The sequence below is a fragment of the Nelumbo nucifera genome, chromosome 1 (genome assembly GCF_055504915.1).
Source record: "Nelumbo nucifera cultivar China Antique chromosome 1, China Antique-T2T, whole genome shotgun sequence".
Classification (NCBI taxonomy): Eukaryota; Viridiplantae; Streptophyta; class Magnoliopsida; order Proteales; family Nelumbonaceae; genus Nelumbo; species Nelumbo nucifera.
In genome coordinates, this window is record NC_142649.1 from 71057840 (window position 1) to 71077638 (window position 19799).

The 19799-nt window shown below is 39.6% G+C and overlaps 1 protein-coding gene across 4 annotated transcripts in view; it reads right to left on the reverse strand.

Annotated features, from left to right (window-relative positions):
* Positions 1 to 19799, reverse strand: part of SS3 (starch synthase 3) — a 74492-nt gene that overhangs the window by 35670 nt on the left and 19023 nt on the right. For all 4 annotated transcript variants that reach the window (XR_016085424.1, XR_016085423.1, XM_010280374.3 and 1 more), the window contains exons 6-8: positions 19553 to 19728; positions 18839 to 18946; positions 5207 to 5316 (exon numbers count right to left, since the gene is read on the reverse strand). Coding sequence is in view for 2 of the 4 variants with exons in the window: in XM_010280374.3 (XP_010278676.1) it covers positions 5207 to 5316; positions 18839 to 18946; positions 19553 to 19728 (394 nt within the window). In the remaining 2 variants the exon portion in view is untranslated. The remainder of the gene's footprint in view (positions 1 to 5206; positions 5317 to 18838; positions 18947 to 19552; positions 19729 to 19799) is intronic.

The window sequence follows — 19799 nt, forward strand, 5'->3', positions numbered from 1 at the left end:
GTCCCCTTCAACTACCAAGTGTTGAACTCCTAATTGTTCTGCAATCTGAATACCTTGTACCGCTGCTAACATCTCAGCTCTATTGGAATCTCCTATTCTCACAAGCCTGAAAACAATGATAATATTTTGCTCTCCTTATCTCTCAGCACCCCTCCTATCCCCAATGGGTCTAGGTTTCCTTGGTTGCTTCCATCAAAGTTCAGCTTTGCCCATCCTTCAAGCAGAGGCATCTACACTGCAGATTCCCTGTCCTTCCTTGTATGGTTGTTAACCACCGCTATCCAATTTCTCTAAAAATCATCAAAGGAGAATGTATGAAATAAGTCCATAATTCTTAACCAATGAATGGCCCTAGTCAAGATACAGTCCCACTCAATTGTTTCTAAATGATCAATTTCATGCCATAAAGATTTCAAGGTGGAAAAATAAACCGAGACTGGCTTCTCTCCTTGCTTAAGGTTATTTACTTCAAATTTCAGCTCATAAGTCCTAGCAACATTAAGGGGTTGGGATAGGTCTCTTTCATGATATCCGAAATTTCCTTAGCTGTTTTTGCCCATAAGTTGTTTCGGCTTATATGTGGCTGCATGGAGCTGCACAACCATGTCATAACCAAATAGTTCTCCTGAACCCATTTGGCATATATTTGGTCCTCCTTGGGTGATTCCTTCACATCCCCCAACAAATAACCCAGTTTTCCTCTACCCCCAATGGCCATCATGGCTGATTGGTCCCACTCCAAGTAATTTGATCCATCAAACTTGACAGTGGTAATCTGAAAACTGTTCTCAGGCATGCTACCAGTACCACCAGCCCCCAAAAAATTTTCCCCTTGGTTCTTAAACTCCATTGCTGTCAGCCCTTTTCAGTTGATAGGTCAAAACACAACTCTTACAACTCAAATAGGCCAAAACAGCCGACCTAGAAGGTTCGGCCACCACCCAGAAAAGAGAAAACAGACTTGATAAATCTTCAGAGTGCAGAACAACCCACTCTTGAAAGCTGAACAGGTCTAAAGCAATGCCCTAGAATTGGCAACAAACAAATCTTTAGGGTTTCAGTCCTAGAAACCCTAAAATTGGTCGTACGTCAGAAGAAAACCCTAAAAAACTGAGGAGAAAACTCAAAATCTCCCAGCCACACCTCCCAGACTGATAAAAAGAAAAACTTTCTAGGTTCGATCTTAAGAAAAGATACTATCTTACCCAGAAAAAATCAGCCACCACCTTCAAACCAAGATTGGAACCCTAAAACTGAGATTGCTTCCTTTCTTCTGCTTTTTCCTGATCGCTGAACATTCTCCAAGGTTCTACAAGTCCTCGGGCATCAATTGCACACTGCCAGCAACCTCCAAGAACCAGCCGATGATCATATCTCTGCTTAAACTTCCAACCCTAGGAAGTTCTTATGTAGTTGGCCATATTAGACTATCATAAGAATTCCCAAGTTGGCTTTAATACCATGTAGTCGAATAGGACTACAATCAGTCCTAGGTTTAATGTCCAATTAACAAAGAAAGATTGAGAAAAGAGAAGATAAGAGAAGAGAAGAGAAGAAGAATTCAGAGAAGAGATTTAGAAAAGGGAGAGCCAAATAAATGCCGCCCCACTCTTACAATTTATATTAATTCTCAAATAAAAGTAAAAGGGCTGAATTACCCTTACTGCTTACATGGCAAAAATAAAAAGAAACTAATAATTATAAACTGAAATAACTACCAACTAACAACTGAAATAACTAACTGCTAACTACAGTCATACGAGCACGGTACAGTGGGGACCACATCAGTGTTCTCTACAAAGATAGACTTTTCTTATCGTCTATCAACTCCTTTTCCCCTAGCATGTGACCCTTTAAAGATGCAAGTGCCGACTTAACTTCTAAAACTGGACCTACACTCGGCCCAATTTTAACATTTAGTAGTTCCGGCCCAACCCCTTGGGCCCCCCAACAAGAGGTTGGGTCCGACCGTCCTGTCCAGATCCACCAGTCTGACCCATCGGTTCCAACATCCGGTCAAGGAATTCCCACTAGCTCACCGATTTTGAACTACCCATTTTGGCACCACATTCAACTACCTGAGCATATGACCTATCAGCAACAAGGCATATTCCTTGTTCCACATGCCTTAGAATTTCCTCTTCTTGCATTACTTTAGAGGCACCCAAACCTTGCATGCCTATTTTCGTGTAGTTTTCCAAACTTTGCAGAATTTCCAACCCCCATCTTCCATGTAATACCTGAACCTCCACCTGTTCATCCTCTACCTTGTGAGCTTCCCTCCACAGTTTGGCTTCTATGGAGGAAGCCAACCAGACCGACAAGAAGACACCATCAACTCTTATCTCTACTTTCCTGGGTATATCCTCAGGCTTAACACCACTGAGTAGCAAGGCTGCAGAATGAAGATCTCAGAAAACACCATCAAGACGGGCTTGACATATAACCGCAATTGATTCTGCTACCTCTCTGTTCCAAAGGTGAAATGGTAGCCCAAGAACATGTACTACCACTCCATCCATAATTGAGAAAACCTTGGAATTAGAGGATAGAGTGCATCTAATAATGGCAAAGGCTCCAATAATATCTGTAATAGTCAAGGCTAAAAAATCTGCTTTATTTTCAAGAAGATCGAACAGAGCTCTGCAGCTATCAAAGGACATTAGTACAAACATATTTTGTAAGATCAGTTTTTTAATCAAGATCTGAGCTACCTTCTTTCTTTTTATTTTTTTTATCAGCTAAAAGACTTTTATTGATAACAGAGAAATATTGAATTACAAAAGTTATAGGTTGCAGAATACATTAATCCAATCTGCAAACACATACAAAACAGTTACAGTTCTGCCCAGTACATGGTAGATCTATTTGCCCCCTGTTTTGCGAGGGTGTCTGCCAACCCATTTGCAGTCCTTTTGACCCACCTTGCAATTATGTCAATTTCTCTGTATATAAGTTTGAGCTTCCAAGGTTCTGATGTGATGTTTTTAGCCCAAGAAATGACCAGTAGTGAGTCTTCCTTCTATTTCTAAATCTGTTGTACCAATCTGCTCAGCCATCTTTAAACCTTGAAGTAGAGCCAGAGATTCAGCCTGTATTGAGTCACCAATACCTATTGGTCCTGAGAATAGTGACACAACTTCACCTAGATAATTTCTAATCACACCCCCTATCCCTTCCCGGGTTACCAAAGGAACTCTCATCAAAGTTTAGTTTTAGTTTGTTTAGTGCAGGTGACTTCCACTCCACTCTCACAACTTCTTTGGGTACATCTCTTTGTATGGCTTCAATGACTTCCTCCTTTAATTTACTTTTCTCAGAGAAGAGTCTTTGATTTCCTCCCATATAGTCCATACCACAGCAGCTCTTGCTGCCTTCCATGAGCACTTTCCTCTTTTCTTCTGTTGCCTCAGGAAGGAGGGGCTGAAAGGGTGAGCATAATTCAGTTAAAACCGAAATTTCGGTTTCGGTTTAACTGGTTTTTACTATTCGGTTATTTTGTAAAAACCGATTTCTTCTTCTTCTTCTTCTCTGTTTTTGATAGAACACAGAAGGCTTGACTTAATTTCGGTTTTAATCGAAATATTCGAAATAACCAAAAAAAAATTCGATTCAGTTTAATCGGTTTTTACATATTTCGGTTTCGGTTCGGTTTGCTATTTTATTAAATCGGTTTTTTGGTTTGGTTTTGAACCAAAAAAACCGAATGCTAGGAGAGCCCATCTGCATCCAAAGAAAGAACAAACAATTTCCCAGATACAAGAAACAAAAGAGCAAGATAAGAGCAAGTGGGGTAGGGTTTCACTAACCGGTTGCCTTGCTTCAATCACAAACTTGCTTGGCCAATCTCCTTTTTCTGAAACTCCAATCACCGTCGGCTTTACTACAGGATTGTGACATGGTCAAGGACTTCTACTCAATCTTTTCACCACAATTTACAGACTAGGGATCCTGCTCTAACTTCTCAGAGTTCCCTCCTGGCTTAGAACTCTCCACTTTGTCACTAAGGTTCTTCACTTGTGGTATGTTCAGTTTATGCAGATATTCACCCAAGGTCTTAACCACCATCTGCCAGCAGCTACTCTTTCTACCTTCCAGGAAGCAGACCTGTTGCTTCTTCCCCTTGTCAAAGAACTCAGAGAGGGCGTTAAAGGCACATTTTGCATTTCTTTTACTTTTGACCATATATCTTCTCCCAGCATCAATGGGAAGATCTTTCCGACTACTTGATTTTCCTTCAAAACAAGCTTTTGTAATGAAGCCTCTAAACCATTCTTTCGCCTCAACCCCTACCAACAGAACTGTTGACAGTTTGGTTCCCTAATCTTCAGACTCTGCTTCCCCTTGATCTTCCTCTCCTCGAACAAGAAATTTTTTGCTTCGAGTTTTAGAGCTCTCCTCCAGCGTACGATTGCCACAGAGTTCTCCTCCATTGCTCAAGAAGATTTATTTTTTCTCATTGCTAAAATTCTTTAAGATGATCTATGGCTCAATTAAGAATTATTCTCAGGTGGTAGAATTGAAGAAGCAGTAATGGACCTGATAACCATAAGGGTAGCCTACTGGCTTTGTCATCAGTGTCCACTGTCCAGTTATACTATTCATCAAATTCAGTCCCCTACCTTTACAGGGAGCAATGAAACTGAATTTTGATGGGTAATTATTGAATAATCAAAGACCTGAAGACCACCATGCAGAAGGAACTTTTAGAAACTTTGATGGGCAGCAGTTGCAAGTTTATTCAGATCCAGCAGGTCATGGATCCTTCCTTGGTTTGGGCTGTTTCTCTCTTTGGTGCAGGGGTATCACCTGGTTTATGCACTAGGAGTGGAACAGAGAATTCTGAATTAGCTTGGGGTACATCAGTTCCAGACTAGGCCTTGTATTTTTCTGGTTTTAGAGGGTGATTGACACAGGGTACTTGCCAAGCGTCTTTTTTCATTTTTCTCTGTTTTCTTTTTTCTGTCTTTGTTCTAACATGTATTTGTTTCTCATTTCCTTTTTTCTCCTTTCAGTTAAATTCCCTTGATCTAGTTACTGGTTAGGAAAAAAATTGTATGTTATACCAAGAACCATGTAAATAAAGCTTGAAAAAAAATATAAGAAACGGGTAAAAAATAAACAATTGCAACAAATAAAATTATAGGACTTTTTTCTCAAAAAAAAACATAGGACATTCGATTGCACAACAGGAGTGCTCTATTACCCATTTTGAGGCTCCAAAAAGTAGACAGGCAGGCCTTCTACCTTCCCAAACCAAACCTTTATTTCAGTTCCACCCCAGGAATAACTTCGATGAAATTGGAAGTACTTTACCTATCCCAGAAAACAAATATGCATCTTCAGTAAACCAAGACAAAAGTTGATAAGAATTATAAACAGCAACAAATACAAAGATACAAGTAAAGCATGAGAACAAAAAATGTAGAGATAAAGCACCATTAGGGATGGCAATTTTCCCCATTTCCCCAATCCCCACGGGACCTGGCCCTAATGAGGCAGGGATGGAGATGATTTTCCCCCCATAGGGGCAGGGATGGGAAAATTTTCATCCCCGTTGGCGGGGATGGGGAGAGAAAACCCCGCCCCATAGAGACACCTATCCCCACCCATGGGATCCCCGCTATATATATATATATATATTACACACACACACGTACATCTATATATGTATATATGTACACATACATCTATATATTAATATTTTCTAAAATATGTTTGAATCTTTTTTAGTAGGATTGTAAATTTTAATTATTTTATTTTTATTTTTTTTAATAAAATAAAAAACAAAAACAAAATGGTTGACATTATAAAAAATCACAAGTGGGGATAACCTTGTCCCCGTTGGCAGGGACAGGGATGGGGATTTTCATAGGGACGGGGATGGGGAGTGGCTCTCTGTCCCTACCCTGCCCTGTTGCCATTCCTAAGAACCATTATGGAATCATAGATGCATGTGTCAAGCAACATCAAAGGGAAAACTTTAGATGGTGGATTAATGTTTCCATCAAACTAAATAAATTCATTTGACTACTTTAATCACATGAAAGTTGATATCATTTGTATTCGTTGGGCTACTTTGACCACTCCTTGGAAAGCAATTCACAATATTATGCCCCCTTTTCTTAACTTTGTCAGGTACGATGCTTGTTTAGAGAACTCTGTTTTATTTTGGGAAGACGTTTGGGTGGTAATTCAGCTCTCAAGGACCTTTTCCCTTCACTATACTCCATCTCCTTGTTTAAGCATAAGGTTGTCTCCCACTTTCTTCCCTCCCCCTTTTTCCCTCTATCTTTGAGTTGGAATTTTGATTTTCGTAGGGGTTTAAGAGATGCTGAACTTGGTGCCATGTTGGAACTTCTTCATGTCCTACATAGTGTTTTTTTGGATCCTCTAAAGCCAGACAAGAGGATTTGGTCTCCCCACCCCAAAGGTCTCTTTACTTGTGCTTCCTTCTTAAGGTGGCAGCCTCCTTGATCAGCAAGCTCATGACCCACCTACTTAAGGTTACATCATGTTCATTGGGACTCTTAGGAGACAAAAGGGTAATAAATGAAAAAAAAATGAGCAATACAAAATCCAGTCTCTTCCCAACCATGAATAGGTGAACTGGGCAGGATGCTTTTCTATGGAACAATATACAATAGATCTAATGGGGGTTGCAAGGATTGAATAAAATACGGTTTGAAGGAGATGGAGGCAAGTTTCATGGAGACAACAAGACGGAGGAAAGCGCTGAAGGTTGAGGCTAAAGACTTCCTATTCAAAGAAATGTGGATTAATGGAAGGTGTAGGCATGTAGCTTGAAGATAAGGGAGATGCAAAAGGTCATGGTTCTAGTGGAAGGCCAAGAGATGGTTGATTGGCTCAAAGCATTTGTGTTTCAGGCTTCAGCGAAAGGGAAGCAGGTTAGATGGAAAGAAAAGGTTTCAGTGAAAAGTGAATCAGTCCTCTAAAACTGATATAAACTTGACTAAAATTAGAGAGAACAGTAGAAGAAAAGTAGAGGACAGCAGCACAAAGGAAGAAGATGGAGAAAAGAAGAGGAAGAAGAAGAAGAAGAAGAGTTCGATAATCTCCTCTCTCCCCTCTCTAATCCTTTTGTTAATCTTCATTCCTTAAGCTAATTACAAGTATGCCCTTAAGTGAGCGGCCAGCTAAGCAGGAACTTAAAGTAAGCTTATAAAAGGAAACTAGCGGGGACCCATGCGATGCACGGGATTTAGGGGGGTCTTGCTCTGCTTCGACAACCCCCCCCCCCCTTTCAACTAATATTATGCATCTTTATTCTTAATATAAAATATTTTATTAAAAATAAAGAAAAAATGAGATCCCCCCTTCCTCTTAAGGAGGCGAAAGCATTGAATCTAACCTACAGTTAAAATTCTACTAAAACACCACTTATAATTTGCAATGGATTTAATCAATCTTCCGTTAGATGACAATGGAAAATGACAATGTTAACCCTAATGTTCGTTTAAATAAATTTAATCAAAAGAAAATAAAAAAAAAACAAAAATACCATTTTTTCCCTTTACAAGACACAGGCAACCACTCAATTGGCTATATTTGGTAAATTTTGTTTTCTATTAAAAAAGAGTGTTAAGGGTATTTTTGGAATAAAAAATCATGGGCCTAATGAAAAACAAACACTCCTTAATGAAAGGTTGATTAAGTAAATAAGTTGTAAAATATATGGGAAGGTTTAAGTAAATATGTAAAACTATAAGTTGTGTTCTACTAAATGACGCTAATAGAATCACATAAGCGTATACAATTGTTTTATATTTTCAACTTTTTAAATAATTAACAATTATTCATATTTTATATACTACTTTTACTAAATTTTTTATAATACAAAAATAACAATAATTAATTTCAGTTAGGTTTATTCATCAACCCGAGTTGGTCGGTTTTCTAGTATTTTAGGTCGGCTTTGGTTCAAATATTTTCCAATTCGACCAAGTTGGATCAATTTCACTTTGGCCATTTTTAAACCAACCAAAATCAAACGACCTAACCATGGATCTTTATTAATATTTTATATTTTAAATATAATTTTTAAAGTGGGAAATTTCACATTTTTCTTAGTCTAAAATGTTTTAGATCATAAATCTAATTTTTTAATTTATTTTTTAATAATTGCACTATAATTTTTAAAATTAAATTTAATTTTTAAGTTTAAATCTTTTGAACCCACCGACCAAACCAAAAAATCGACCACGGTTTCAGCTAGCCAACTCCCCAACCTAATCAGGTCAATTTGGTTGGCCAAATAGCCTATGACCAAACCGAACAAACTCATTAACACTCATAATTTCAGTTAAATTAATAGTCTCATCTCTGATAGATAACAATAGTTTAATCCAAAATAATTATAAAAAATTTAAAGCAAAAATACACAATTATTGAAAATATATTTAATAGTCTCATCACTGATAAATAACAACAGTTTAATCTCCAATAATTATTGAAAATTTATAGCAAAAATACACAATTATTGAAAATATATTGATAATGAAAAAAACAATAATTACAAAAATACGATAAGTACTAAAAATATATTAACTTATTCAATAAATAGTATAATCTCAAATAATAGTTTAATCTCTAATAAATATTAATCAATAAGTTATAACAAAAAATCTCTAATAAATATTAATCAATAAGTTATAACAAAAATACAATAAGTACAACAAATTAAATTTGTGTCTTTGGTACCACCTTTGGAGAACAGGATGTGAGGGAATTATAGAAGGATGAAGTGGAAGAGGAGGAGGAGGAGGAGGAATACTTGAGGTAGTCATAGTGGGAGAAGAGGACAACTCAGCAGATGACTCAAAAGGAACAAGAAGAGGAACTGCTGGAGACATAGCAAAGAGCTCCTCAGGTTGCTCCTCCTCAAGAGGAACACTAAAGAAAGGAGTAGACTCAACAAATGTGACATCCCGAGAGACAAAGTGGGTGCCAATGACCAGATCAAAACATCAATATCCCTTCTATGTGGAGGTATATCCTAGAAAAACACACTTACGTGCCTTAGGTTCAAATTTGTGCCTTTGATGGCTATGAACATGTGCATAGCAAGTGCACCCAAAAACATGGAGAGGAAGAGAGAAGAGATCATCATTCAGAAAGAGAAGGCTAAAGGGGGTTTTGAAGCCAGAACCCGGGAAGGCATACAGTTAATCAAAAAGGTAGCAATACGGATAGCATCTCCCCAAAATTTACTAGGAACATGGGATGCAAAAAGGAAGATCTGGCAACCTCAACCACATGACGGTTCTTCCTTTCCACCACTCCATTCTGTTGTGGAGTGTAGGAACAAGAACTGAAAGCTAAATTACTGTAGCCGAAGTAGCAGAAAAGAGAAGAAGAAGAAGAGATGCAGGAATGTCGAACCCTCACCTCAGTCGACAGTACTATTATTTATATTATGGTGTAGTACAATGATACAGGAAGTTACTAGAATGCCCCTGATTAGTGATGGGACACCCAGACAACTTAAAACATTAAACAGGATTAGGCCCAGTACAGGACAACTTAAACTTAAGTATAGGCTAATAAGAACTCTTATCAGCCGAATACTCATACATACAAAGACTTCAATCCAACACTCCCCCTCAAGCTAAGCATGGATATCAATCATGTTTAGCTTGCCAAGCATGTCCCTAAACTTTGCTGCTGCCAGCCCTTTAGTCAGTACATCCGCAATTTGCATCTCAGATGGAGTATAAGGCACACAGAGTTCACCCGAGACAATTCTTTCTCTAACAAAGTGCCCATCAATCTCAATATGTTTTGTCCTGTCATGCTGCACGGGATTGTTGGCAATGTTGATGGCAGTTTTATTGTCACAATACAGCCTGAGAGGACCTTCAGCCTTAATGCCAAGTTCATTAAGAAGAGTTCTGAGCCATAAGAGTTCAGCAACCCCGTGGGCCATAGCTCGATACTCTGCTTCTGCACTTGATCTAGCCACTACATTCTGCTTCTTACTGCGCCATGTGACCAGGTTTCCTCCCACAAATGTACAGTAACCCGAGGTTGACTTCCTGTCTCCAACAGACCCAGCCCAATCTGCATCAGTGTAGGCTTCAATTTCAATTCTATTGTTTTTCCATTCCCTTCCCTGGGCAAGTCTTCAAGTACCTGAGAATCCTTTCAACTGCTTTCATATGAGGAATCTTTGGAGAGTGCAGAAATTGACTGACAACATGCACAGCATAAGCAATATCTGGCCGAGTGAGGGATAAGAATATCAGCTTCCCTACCAATTTTTGGTATCTCTCTTTATCATAGTAGTCCTCCCCTACTGATTCCTGCAGGCCATGGTTCTGTTCCATTGGAGTATCTGCTGGCCTACACCCCATCATGCCTGTTTCCTCTAGGAGGTCAAGAACATACTTCCGCTGACATATGTAAATTCCCTCTCTTGACCTGGCAACTTCAATCCCAAGAAAAAATCTCAAATGACCCAAGTCTTTTATCTCAAATTCAGAAGCTAGAAACTCCTTCAGTCTTTTTATCTCTTCCAAGTCATTCCCGGTAATTACCATATCATCCACATAAACAATGAGTGCAGTAAGTTTGCTATCCTGTCTCCTTATGAACAAGGTATGGTCTGCACCACTCTGAGTGTACCCCACTTTCTTCATGGCCCCACAGAGCCTCTCAAACCATGCACGGGGAGATTGCTTCAACCCATATAATGCTTTCCTCAATTTGCACACCTTTCTACTAAAGTCATAGCCTGGTGGAGGTTCCATAAATACCTCTTCAAGAAGGTCACCATTTAAGAAGGCATTCTTCACATCCAGCTGATGAAGTTCCCATGAAAAATTTGCTGCTAGTGACAATAGAACCCAAATTGTGTTGAGCTTTGCTACCGGGGCAAAGGTTTCTTTGTAGTCAATCCCTTCTTTCTGAGTAAACCCCTTTGCCACAAGTCTGGCCTTGTACCTTTCAATGGACCCGTCCTCCCTGTGCTTTACAGTAAACACCCACTTACACCCAACAGTGGTCTTCCCCTCTGGCAGATCCACTAATTCCCAAGTTCTTGCTTTCATTAGGGCTTTCATCTCTTCATTCATAGCTTCTTTCCACCTTGGATCAGACACAGCCTCTGAGTACCTAGAAGGAACACGCACAGAGGAAAGAGCAGACACAAAGGAGTGATAGGCAAGAGATAAATGTGAGTAAGAAACAAAATCAGCAATGGGGTGTCGGGTGGTGCAAGAGCGGATAGGCTTACGGAGAGCAATAGGAAGATCCAAATCAGAAGTATGAGAGTTGAAATTACCTTGGATTGTAGAGACAGATTGATCCGAGTCCAACTGGTTGCTGTCATGAGGTTGAGGACCCCTTTTCCTTCTGTTGTATGTAAGTATCTCTTTTTGTTGCCTACTGGAGCCTTCAAGAACATCTGCAACATCAGGAGAGGTAACTGGCACAGTGGGAACCTCACTGGGTTGACCCGGAATGTCACAACAAGGAGTAGGAGGAGAGGATGGAAGACCCGAGGTAAATAGGGGAACAAAAAAGGAGGGAGAATGAGAATCCTCTTCCATCCCACTAGTCTCCCCCTGAAGAGGATTCTGAGAAGACTGAAAATAGGGTTGAGACTCAAAGAACACCACATCTCTGGTGACATACTTTCTCTTGGAGACAGGGTCATAACACTTGTAACCCTTTTGTGTAGGAGAGTACCTCAAGAATATTCCCTTTGTAGCCTTAGGATCTAGCTTAGTCTTCTTTGGATCCTTCACATGTATGAAACATATACAGCCAAAGACCCGAGGAGGAAGGGGAAAGTCTGGAAGAGTGGGGCACAAAACAGAGAAAGGGGTTTTCATACCCAACACCTTAGATGGCATCCGGTTTATCAGATATGATGCAGAAAGTACAGCTTGAGACCAGTATTGCTTGGGGACTTTGTGTTGGAATAGTAAGGCTCGAGCTGTCTCCAATAGATGTCTATTCTTGCGCTCAGCAACTCCATTCTGCTGAGGAGTATAGGCACAGGATGACTGATGTAGTATGCCAGCATCTTCCAAGAATAAGTTCAAGGATTTTTCAAAGTATTCAGCAGCATTGTTTGACCTGAATTGCTTAATCTTCTTATTAAACTGTGTTTCAATCATCTTGCAAAATGCCATGGTTATCCGTGGTACTTCATCCCGTCCTTTTAATAGGTAGATCCATGTACAACGAGAGTAGTGGTCAATAAAACTGATAAAGTACCAGAAGCCATCAAAGGAAACAATGGGTGAAGGGCCCCAGACATCAGAATGAACCAAATCAAAAGGAGCACAAATTTCATTGCTGGAAATTGGATACACAGTTCTACATTGTTTTGACATTTGACATACTTCACAGGTTAGACTCTGACTTGGAATGCCCTTAAACAATTCAGGAAACAACATTTCTAATGAGGAGAAAGACACATGACCTAGCCTAGCATGCCAAAGATGCAGCTTAGCTATTGACTCCACACTTTCCGGATTACTAGCAGCAGACGCTTGTAAGGCTGAGCCGATGTCTGCATCAAGGTAGTAGAGGCCTCCATACTCATGACCGCACCCAATCGTTCTCCTTGTCAATCTGTCCTGGAAGACACAATGAGTAGGAAAAAAGGTTATACTACAGTTCAAATTTTTGGTAAGTTTTGAAACAGACAAGAGATTTGAGGTAAGACTGGGAACATGTAAAACTGATTTAAGAGAGAGGTCCTTGCTTAGGTCAACAATTCCCTTTCCAGAGATAGTGGAGAAAGACCCATCAGCAACTCTCATCTTATCCTGACTAGACAACAAATGATATGAAGAGAATAGGGAAGACATATGTGTCATATGGTCAGTAGCACCGGAATCAATAACCCAAGAAGTAGAGTCAATAGAGCCAGTGGCACTGAAGGCAGAGGCTGTACCTGATCTAGCAAGAGATGTAGAAGCAAAAGAATTATTTCTTAGACGGGCTAATGCCCTACTAAGGATCTCAACCTCACTAGCAGAGAAGCCCAATGTACCAGTTCCAGAGGAATCAACAACCTGTCCCATAGGAGAAGAAGACACTGTTGGTGTATTTTGTGAGTTGTCATCATTGTTGCTGGTGACAAAATTCCCACTTGCCGCAGGCCTGTTATCTCTAGAAGAAACATCTCTGGGTATTGAAGACATCTTGACTGCAGCCACTGTGTAGGTGACACTGATTGAGACTAGCCGAAGCAGTTCTGAAGGTTCTGAACCAGTTCTGGAGCAGATCTGATTAGCTGAAATGACCACAGCAGGTTCTAACAGCACTCGACACAGTTTTAGACTTGCCGAGACTGTCACAGTTCTGAAACAATTCAGTTACAACAGCAAGCAAGGAGTTCTGGGCTGGTAACCGACCTGAAGCTAAGGGTTCTCAACTATTGTGCTATGCAGACTCCACTTGAACTTTGAGTACTGCAACTGTAAAGAGAGTGCCCTTCCTTGCGGCCAATACTAGGACTGCTGACATCAGTCCTCAACTAGGGTTCACAGTGCTGAACAATCTGGAGCTGGCAGCTCCCTAGGTAATCTCACAGCAGTGGTGAGGGGTTTCGGACTGATAACCACCCTGAACTTGGAGCTGTTTGCCACATTGCTATGATGGTAGAAGTGTTCACAGTGCTGGTAGAACACTAGATAGACTTCACTTGGGCTGAACCAAAAACTGCAACAGTTCGGGTACAGTAGTGAGTGAACAGTTCGAGGCCGCAACAGTAGCAAGTGAACAGTGGGCTCTGTAGAAGAAGCTAAGTCTGTGCGAGTCTTGCTGGAGCACCGAAGCTGTAACTGTAGAAGTAGCTAAGCCCCTTTCGGCTAGTGCTAGGACTGCTGAAATCAGTCCTCAACTAGGTCTGTCCTACACAGACCTCTCTTAGTAGCCAAATAGCTACTATTTGCTGGAAATAACCAAGTAGGACATCTACTTCTGGGTCTTACTTCCCTTGAGTCCCACAACCAAGAGAAACCCTACGTTCGAACTTGCTTCACTCTTACACCCCTAGGTCTTCTCTACAGCAACCCAGAAAAGGGAGAGAGAAGATGAAAAGACAACAAGAGAAGAGAGTGTGTGCCGGCTGAAACCAGGAAGAAGCTAATGCTCTGATACCATGAAAGCTAAATTATTGTAGCCGAAGTAGCAGAAAAGAGAAGAAGAAGAAGAAGAGATGCAGGAATGTCGAACCCTCACCTCAGTCGACAGTACTATTATTTATATTATGGTGTAGTACAATGATACAGGAAGTTACTAGAATGCCCCTAATTAGTGATGGGACACCCAGACAACTTAAAACATTAAACAGGATTAGGCCCAGTAACAAAGGCCCAGTACAGGACAACTTAAACTTAAGTATAGGCTAATAAGAACTCTTATCAGCCGAATACTCGTACATACAAAGACTTCAATCCAACAAGAACTTTGATGAATAACCCCAAAAGTTTCAAGGTAGGATGAGAGGTTCTTCTCAAAATACTCCTTAGCATTATCAAAACAAAATATTTTGAACTGTGTTAAACTGGGTAAGGATAAGTTCATGAAATTTTTGCACAATAGTCGATACTTCATCTCGAGATCTCATGAGATAAATCCAAGTGTAACAAGAATAATCATCAACAAAAAGGATAAAGTACTTGTAACCCCCCATAGTAGGCAAATGATATGGCCCCCACACATCAAAGCGCATAATATGAAAAGGAGAAGTGGGTCTTTTATTACTTACTGAATAAGATTGTCTACAATGCTTTGCAAGTTCACAAGACTCACAATGAAGACTCGATAAAGACACTCCCTTAAACATATAGGGAAACAAATGACCAAACCGAAAGCTACTAGTCATTTCTTCCTCATATTGTTGTTGGACAGTATCAATTTTCTCGTCTTGGGTAGGTGAGCAACAAACCACATCCAGACCAATAATACCTCCTTTAACAACACCTAAAAAGCTTCCTAAGCCTCGACAACCCCTTTCCAAACCTCCTTATCAATTCCTCCATCTCAGCCATCTCTTCTCTACTGTCCTCACTTGGGTCGTTGGACAAAGCTTTAAACTCCTGAAAAATCGAAGAATGAGTCCCAACAACCTCATCTAAAACCATTCCTCCAAATTCTGCCATTGAAGTCTTGCAACAAACTGAAGCATTCTCATCTATACCAGGGAAGCCTTTCCAACTCCTTCATCTGGTCCCAACCCTTATTAAATTGATCCACCACATGACCTTCCATCTCTTGCTCCTCTCCCTCTACATTAACTTCTAAGCCATGTGTTCCACTTTTGATTACTTCTTCAGTTGGCCCTAAGTGGTCCCCACTACCCAAAACCTCTATTGAAATCTCCCCCGAGTCAGCCCTCTCTACCTTCCTAACGTCTCAAAACTCAATCACCCCCAACCCACCGCCCCCCACTCTTATTATTAGCAACATTTGTTTTAAAAATGCCCTTGCCTTCAACCTCTCACTCTACTTTTGTTTGGAACCCAATCAACTTCCTCAACTTCGGACTAGTCAATGTAGAGGTATCACACCACTCCTTCCACGCAGCCATGTTTTCAAGCCATCTACCTGGGTAAGACCACCACTACTCTTAAGTCAAATGGTTCTCCACTGTAATGAAGCAACAGAGAATTAGGAACAAGGTGGGCTTCCTCTACCTCAATTATGATACACGCAGAAAAGAGGTTCTTCCAAGCAATGGTTCTTGAATCAACAAAACAAGAACTACCGCATGCTTCTCTAATTGCCCTAAATGTTTGAAAACTCCAGACGTGCAGAGTGTTAAAGAATATCAACCTATTCAAGGATCTCACTTAATAGCTTAAGATTTTAGGTTGAATGGTTCTTTGAAATGGTATCAGAGCTACTTTGACCAAGTGGTCTAGTGTTCGATTCTCATTACCCTTATTATAATTAATTAAGTTTCAACACAAGGTATGGGTGGGCCTGTGCTTGTTCACACTTCAAGCCCAATGGGCTTTCGTGTGAGGGGGCGTGTTAGAGAATATCAACCTATTCAACGACCTCACTTAATAGCTTAAGCTTTTAGGTTGAATGGTTCTTTGATACAGAGGAATGCCAAAAAATTTATCCAGACAAAACATGAGGGCCCCAAGTTTCTTAAAGCCCCAACAAGAGGGCTCCATCTTCCCAACCATAACTCTGGATAACGTATTTGATCTTGTTCATGATTAAGAACATCCAGAGCTTCATCTTCACTACTAAACGAAAAAAAAAAAAAAAGGAAAGAAAAGAACCCGCGTTAAGTCTCCTCACCTGGAAAGGATCATCCGGTTTCCATTCAGCCAAAGCCCAAGCCCAAACCTCTTCCACATCTGGTTCAAAATTGACAAAATGCCCTACCAAACTTCTATTGAGCAACCTAAGCCTATCAAACATTCCTTTAGTTGAACTCACGAACACCACTCTCATCTTGCCCAGAAAGAATAAATCAAAACAAAACTTTTCACTCTGCTAGACCATGGATGGATAGGTTTCTCTCACTTCTAAAAGGCTCCTATTGCTAAGGTGTGAATCTGAGGTTTACATTTCAGAGGCATCCATGCCTTCACCTTACGCCTCAAATGCAATAAAAAAAAATAAGAAACACCATCAAAAATTTGCCTTCCCTCCACAAATGCCCCTTAAGAGTAGGAAATTATTTTGCCCATTATTTTCTCCATTCTTAGTGCCAGACTTTAGAGATGTTTAAATCATGGAACACAAGGCAAGCTAAGGAGCCTCAACCAATATACAAGGACTCGAGAAAAAGCCTAATCAATGTAACACTATCTCATCCTAATCTCTTTCTATATCTAACCATGTCCTTAAAGCCATCCAACACCACAGCACATTCCATGGTAAGAGGAGAATGAGAGGAGAATGATAGGAGAATGATAGGGAAGTGATCAATGAGGCTTCAAAAGAGGGGAGTGAGAACTCTATTGAGTTGGGTTGTGAGAGTGAGAAAGAAGGGATGAGAATTGCCTAAAGGATCTTTTACTACCAGATCTTATTTCCAAAAGTTAATTGCCAAAAGGATATAGGCCATATGGCTCTCCTTGGTTCCTCCTAGAGTATCTTTATTGAGAAGCTTCTTTGGGAAAATTGAACAGTTTCATATTTTACAAAAATAAAATAAAATAAAAGAAAGGTGTTCTTATCTCCTCATGTATGTTGTTTGTGCTATAGAGATGCGGAGTCTATTGGCCACCTTCTTATCAACTGCCAGGTTGCCAAAAGCCTCTGGCAGTACTTCCTGAATTTGAGCTTTGGAAGCAACTACTACTGGACTCCTAACCTAACACTGTTGATGAGTTCATAGGCCAATTGCAAAGTAACAAGTTGGGGAGTAAGGGAAGATGTTGTTAGAAAACTATCACCCATGCTGTTATGTGGGAGATTGGGGAAGAGTGCAATTGAAAGATCTTTGACAACAGAGCTTCATCTGTAGAAAGCTAAAAAAAGACGTGTTCTGAACCTCATTAACACTTGAATGATGAATACCAAGACTTTTTTCTGGAGTTAACTTGGGTGATCTGCAGCGAAACCAGCTGTAAATCATGCACACATCTCCTGCCAGCTCCCTTACCCATACCCCTCTTCCTCCTATAGCTGTAACAGAGTACATCCTGCAATTTGATGGAAGTTTTAGAAGAGATCAAGAAGACTTCACAGAAACTGGAATTGGAGGTATCATTTGCAGATCAGATGGGAACCTGTTTTGGACTTATATTCCTACTACAGCTGCAGATGCAGCTTGAGCGGAAACTTGTGCTCTCTTAGAAAGGCTTCAAATTGCTAATTTACATCAAATCAGATCTTGGGTTGTTGGAGACTCCAGGAATGCTATAAAATAGACCAAAGGTCAGGCACCTGGACCTTGGAAGCTCTCCACTTGCGTCTTGAAATCCATCGCATTTCCTCCAATATGAACTGCAGCTTCAGATGGATCCCCAAAGAGTTGAATCATGTGAAAGATGGCTTAGCTAAATCTGGGTTGGGAAGGGATTTTTTGTATAGTGCAAATACAATGCCAAACTAAGTGTATGGGCTCCTTTATTTTGTGTGTCTGTGTGTGTGTGTTTCCATGGCCTTTTTCTGCACAGTTTTCCCTCCTTTTGAGTTCTTGAAGACAATGTTGTCTTTTCTCAAAAAAATAAAAAATAAAAAAAGATCATTACATTCCCTCCTTCAGAACTATCAGTGAAACAAAGGGTTCCTTTTGAACACTAAAAATCACTTTCTAGCTTGATAAAATAGTCACCAAGGACCACTTGATCTGTCTCAATCCATATCCATTTACAATCTAACTTTCATTTATCGAAAATGGGAGAAAATATTTGCATATGCTACAAAATGGAAGAAAAATTTTAAGAACATTTTGAGGACTTGAATAAATATAATCAGATTTAGAGGGTGAATATTGAAAAGGAATATTTACTTATGCTTCTTCCTCCTTTTTAGTGTTTTTCACATCTCTTTTGTGGATAAAAATTGCTACTGCTTTGGGCATTTTGAGATTTAAACCAGGAAATGTTGCCAGGTCGTTCTTTCATTGCATTCCCACATTTATCATTGAAAATCCAACCTTAGAATGTCATCTTTCAACTAAAACAGAGGAAATCCATACCAGTCTTAATTGCAATAACAGGACCATGTGGTAGCATGTCTATTTAACAAAGAAAGTAATTCAAAACATCCACATATTTTTGGAGAAGAAAAAGCAAAAAAAAAAAAATCAGAACTAAAGTGTGGTAGAGGCAATAATACAAAAAAATTCAAAGGCTAGATTGAAGCAACAGAGTTAGAAGCTTACATTGCTGAGGTTCAAACAGTCATATTTTGGAAGTATTATGTCAACATTATGACCTAAATCTTTAACAGCACGGGAAAGACTTGTGACAACATCTCCAAGGCCTCCCACCTGCAATACAGTTAGACATGAAACAACAAATAAACATACAAGGTACTGAAAGTCACCTAATAGACAAAAACCATAGTGGTAATTGCTTTTGAGGTTATTTTGAAATGAACCAAAAACATCAAGTGAACCCAAATTACAGTATCAAGTATCAACATCTAGTGACTTACCAACATACAAAACTGGCATCCTCAAAAATTAACCATTTATTGACATTAATTCACTGACCACCAATAGTACCCCGCCTAGAAACTAGAGTTTTGATCTTCAAGAATAATATACATTTGTTTTATTATTATCTTTTGCTGATGGTTCAGATGATATGAAACTCTCCGCCAGATATCTCCATAATGAAACCTAAAAATTTAAAACAGATCTCTCTTTTTTATTATCTTTTTTTTTATGAAAACAAAGGATGTCTCTTTAGGAAATGATACTGTCTTTACAATGAAAATGCAAAATGTGAAAAGCCAATGTTTTCTGTCTTTTCTGAAGTGACGCTTAGGAGCTCTAATGGAGGTTGAACATGAACAGCATGTAGTTTTGAAATAAAATGAAGATAACAAAAACAGACCTTTGCAAAATTATCAAAATATATAAATAACAGACCTTTGCAATGGGAGCCATTTCAACAGCCACATGCACAATATGCATTGGTGGCTCCTTTGTAATTCCTCCCAATACAGGTATGTGGTAGTCCATGCCATTTCTGTTGTCATAAATTCCACCATCTTCCTTCTCAGAGAAAACAAAGTCCATCACATATGCATCCAATGGAACCCTGACTGCAAGGAGACATGACATTCCACAAATTTAAATCCAGAATCGGATTGTAAGACAAGAATTTGCACACAGA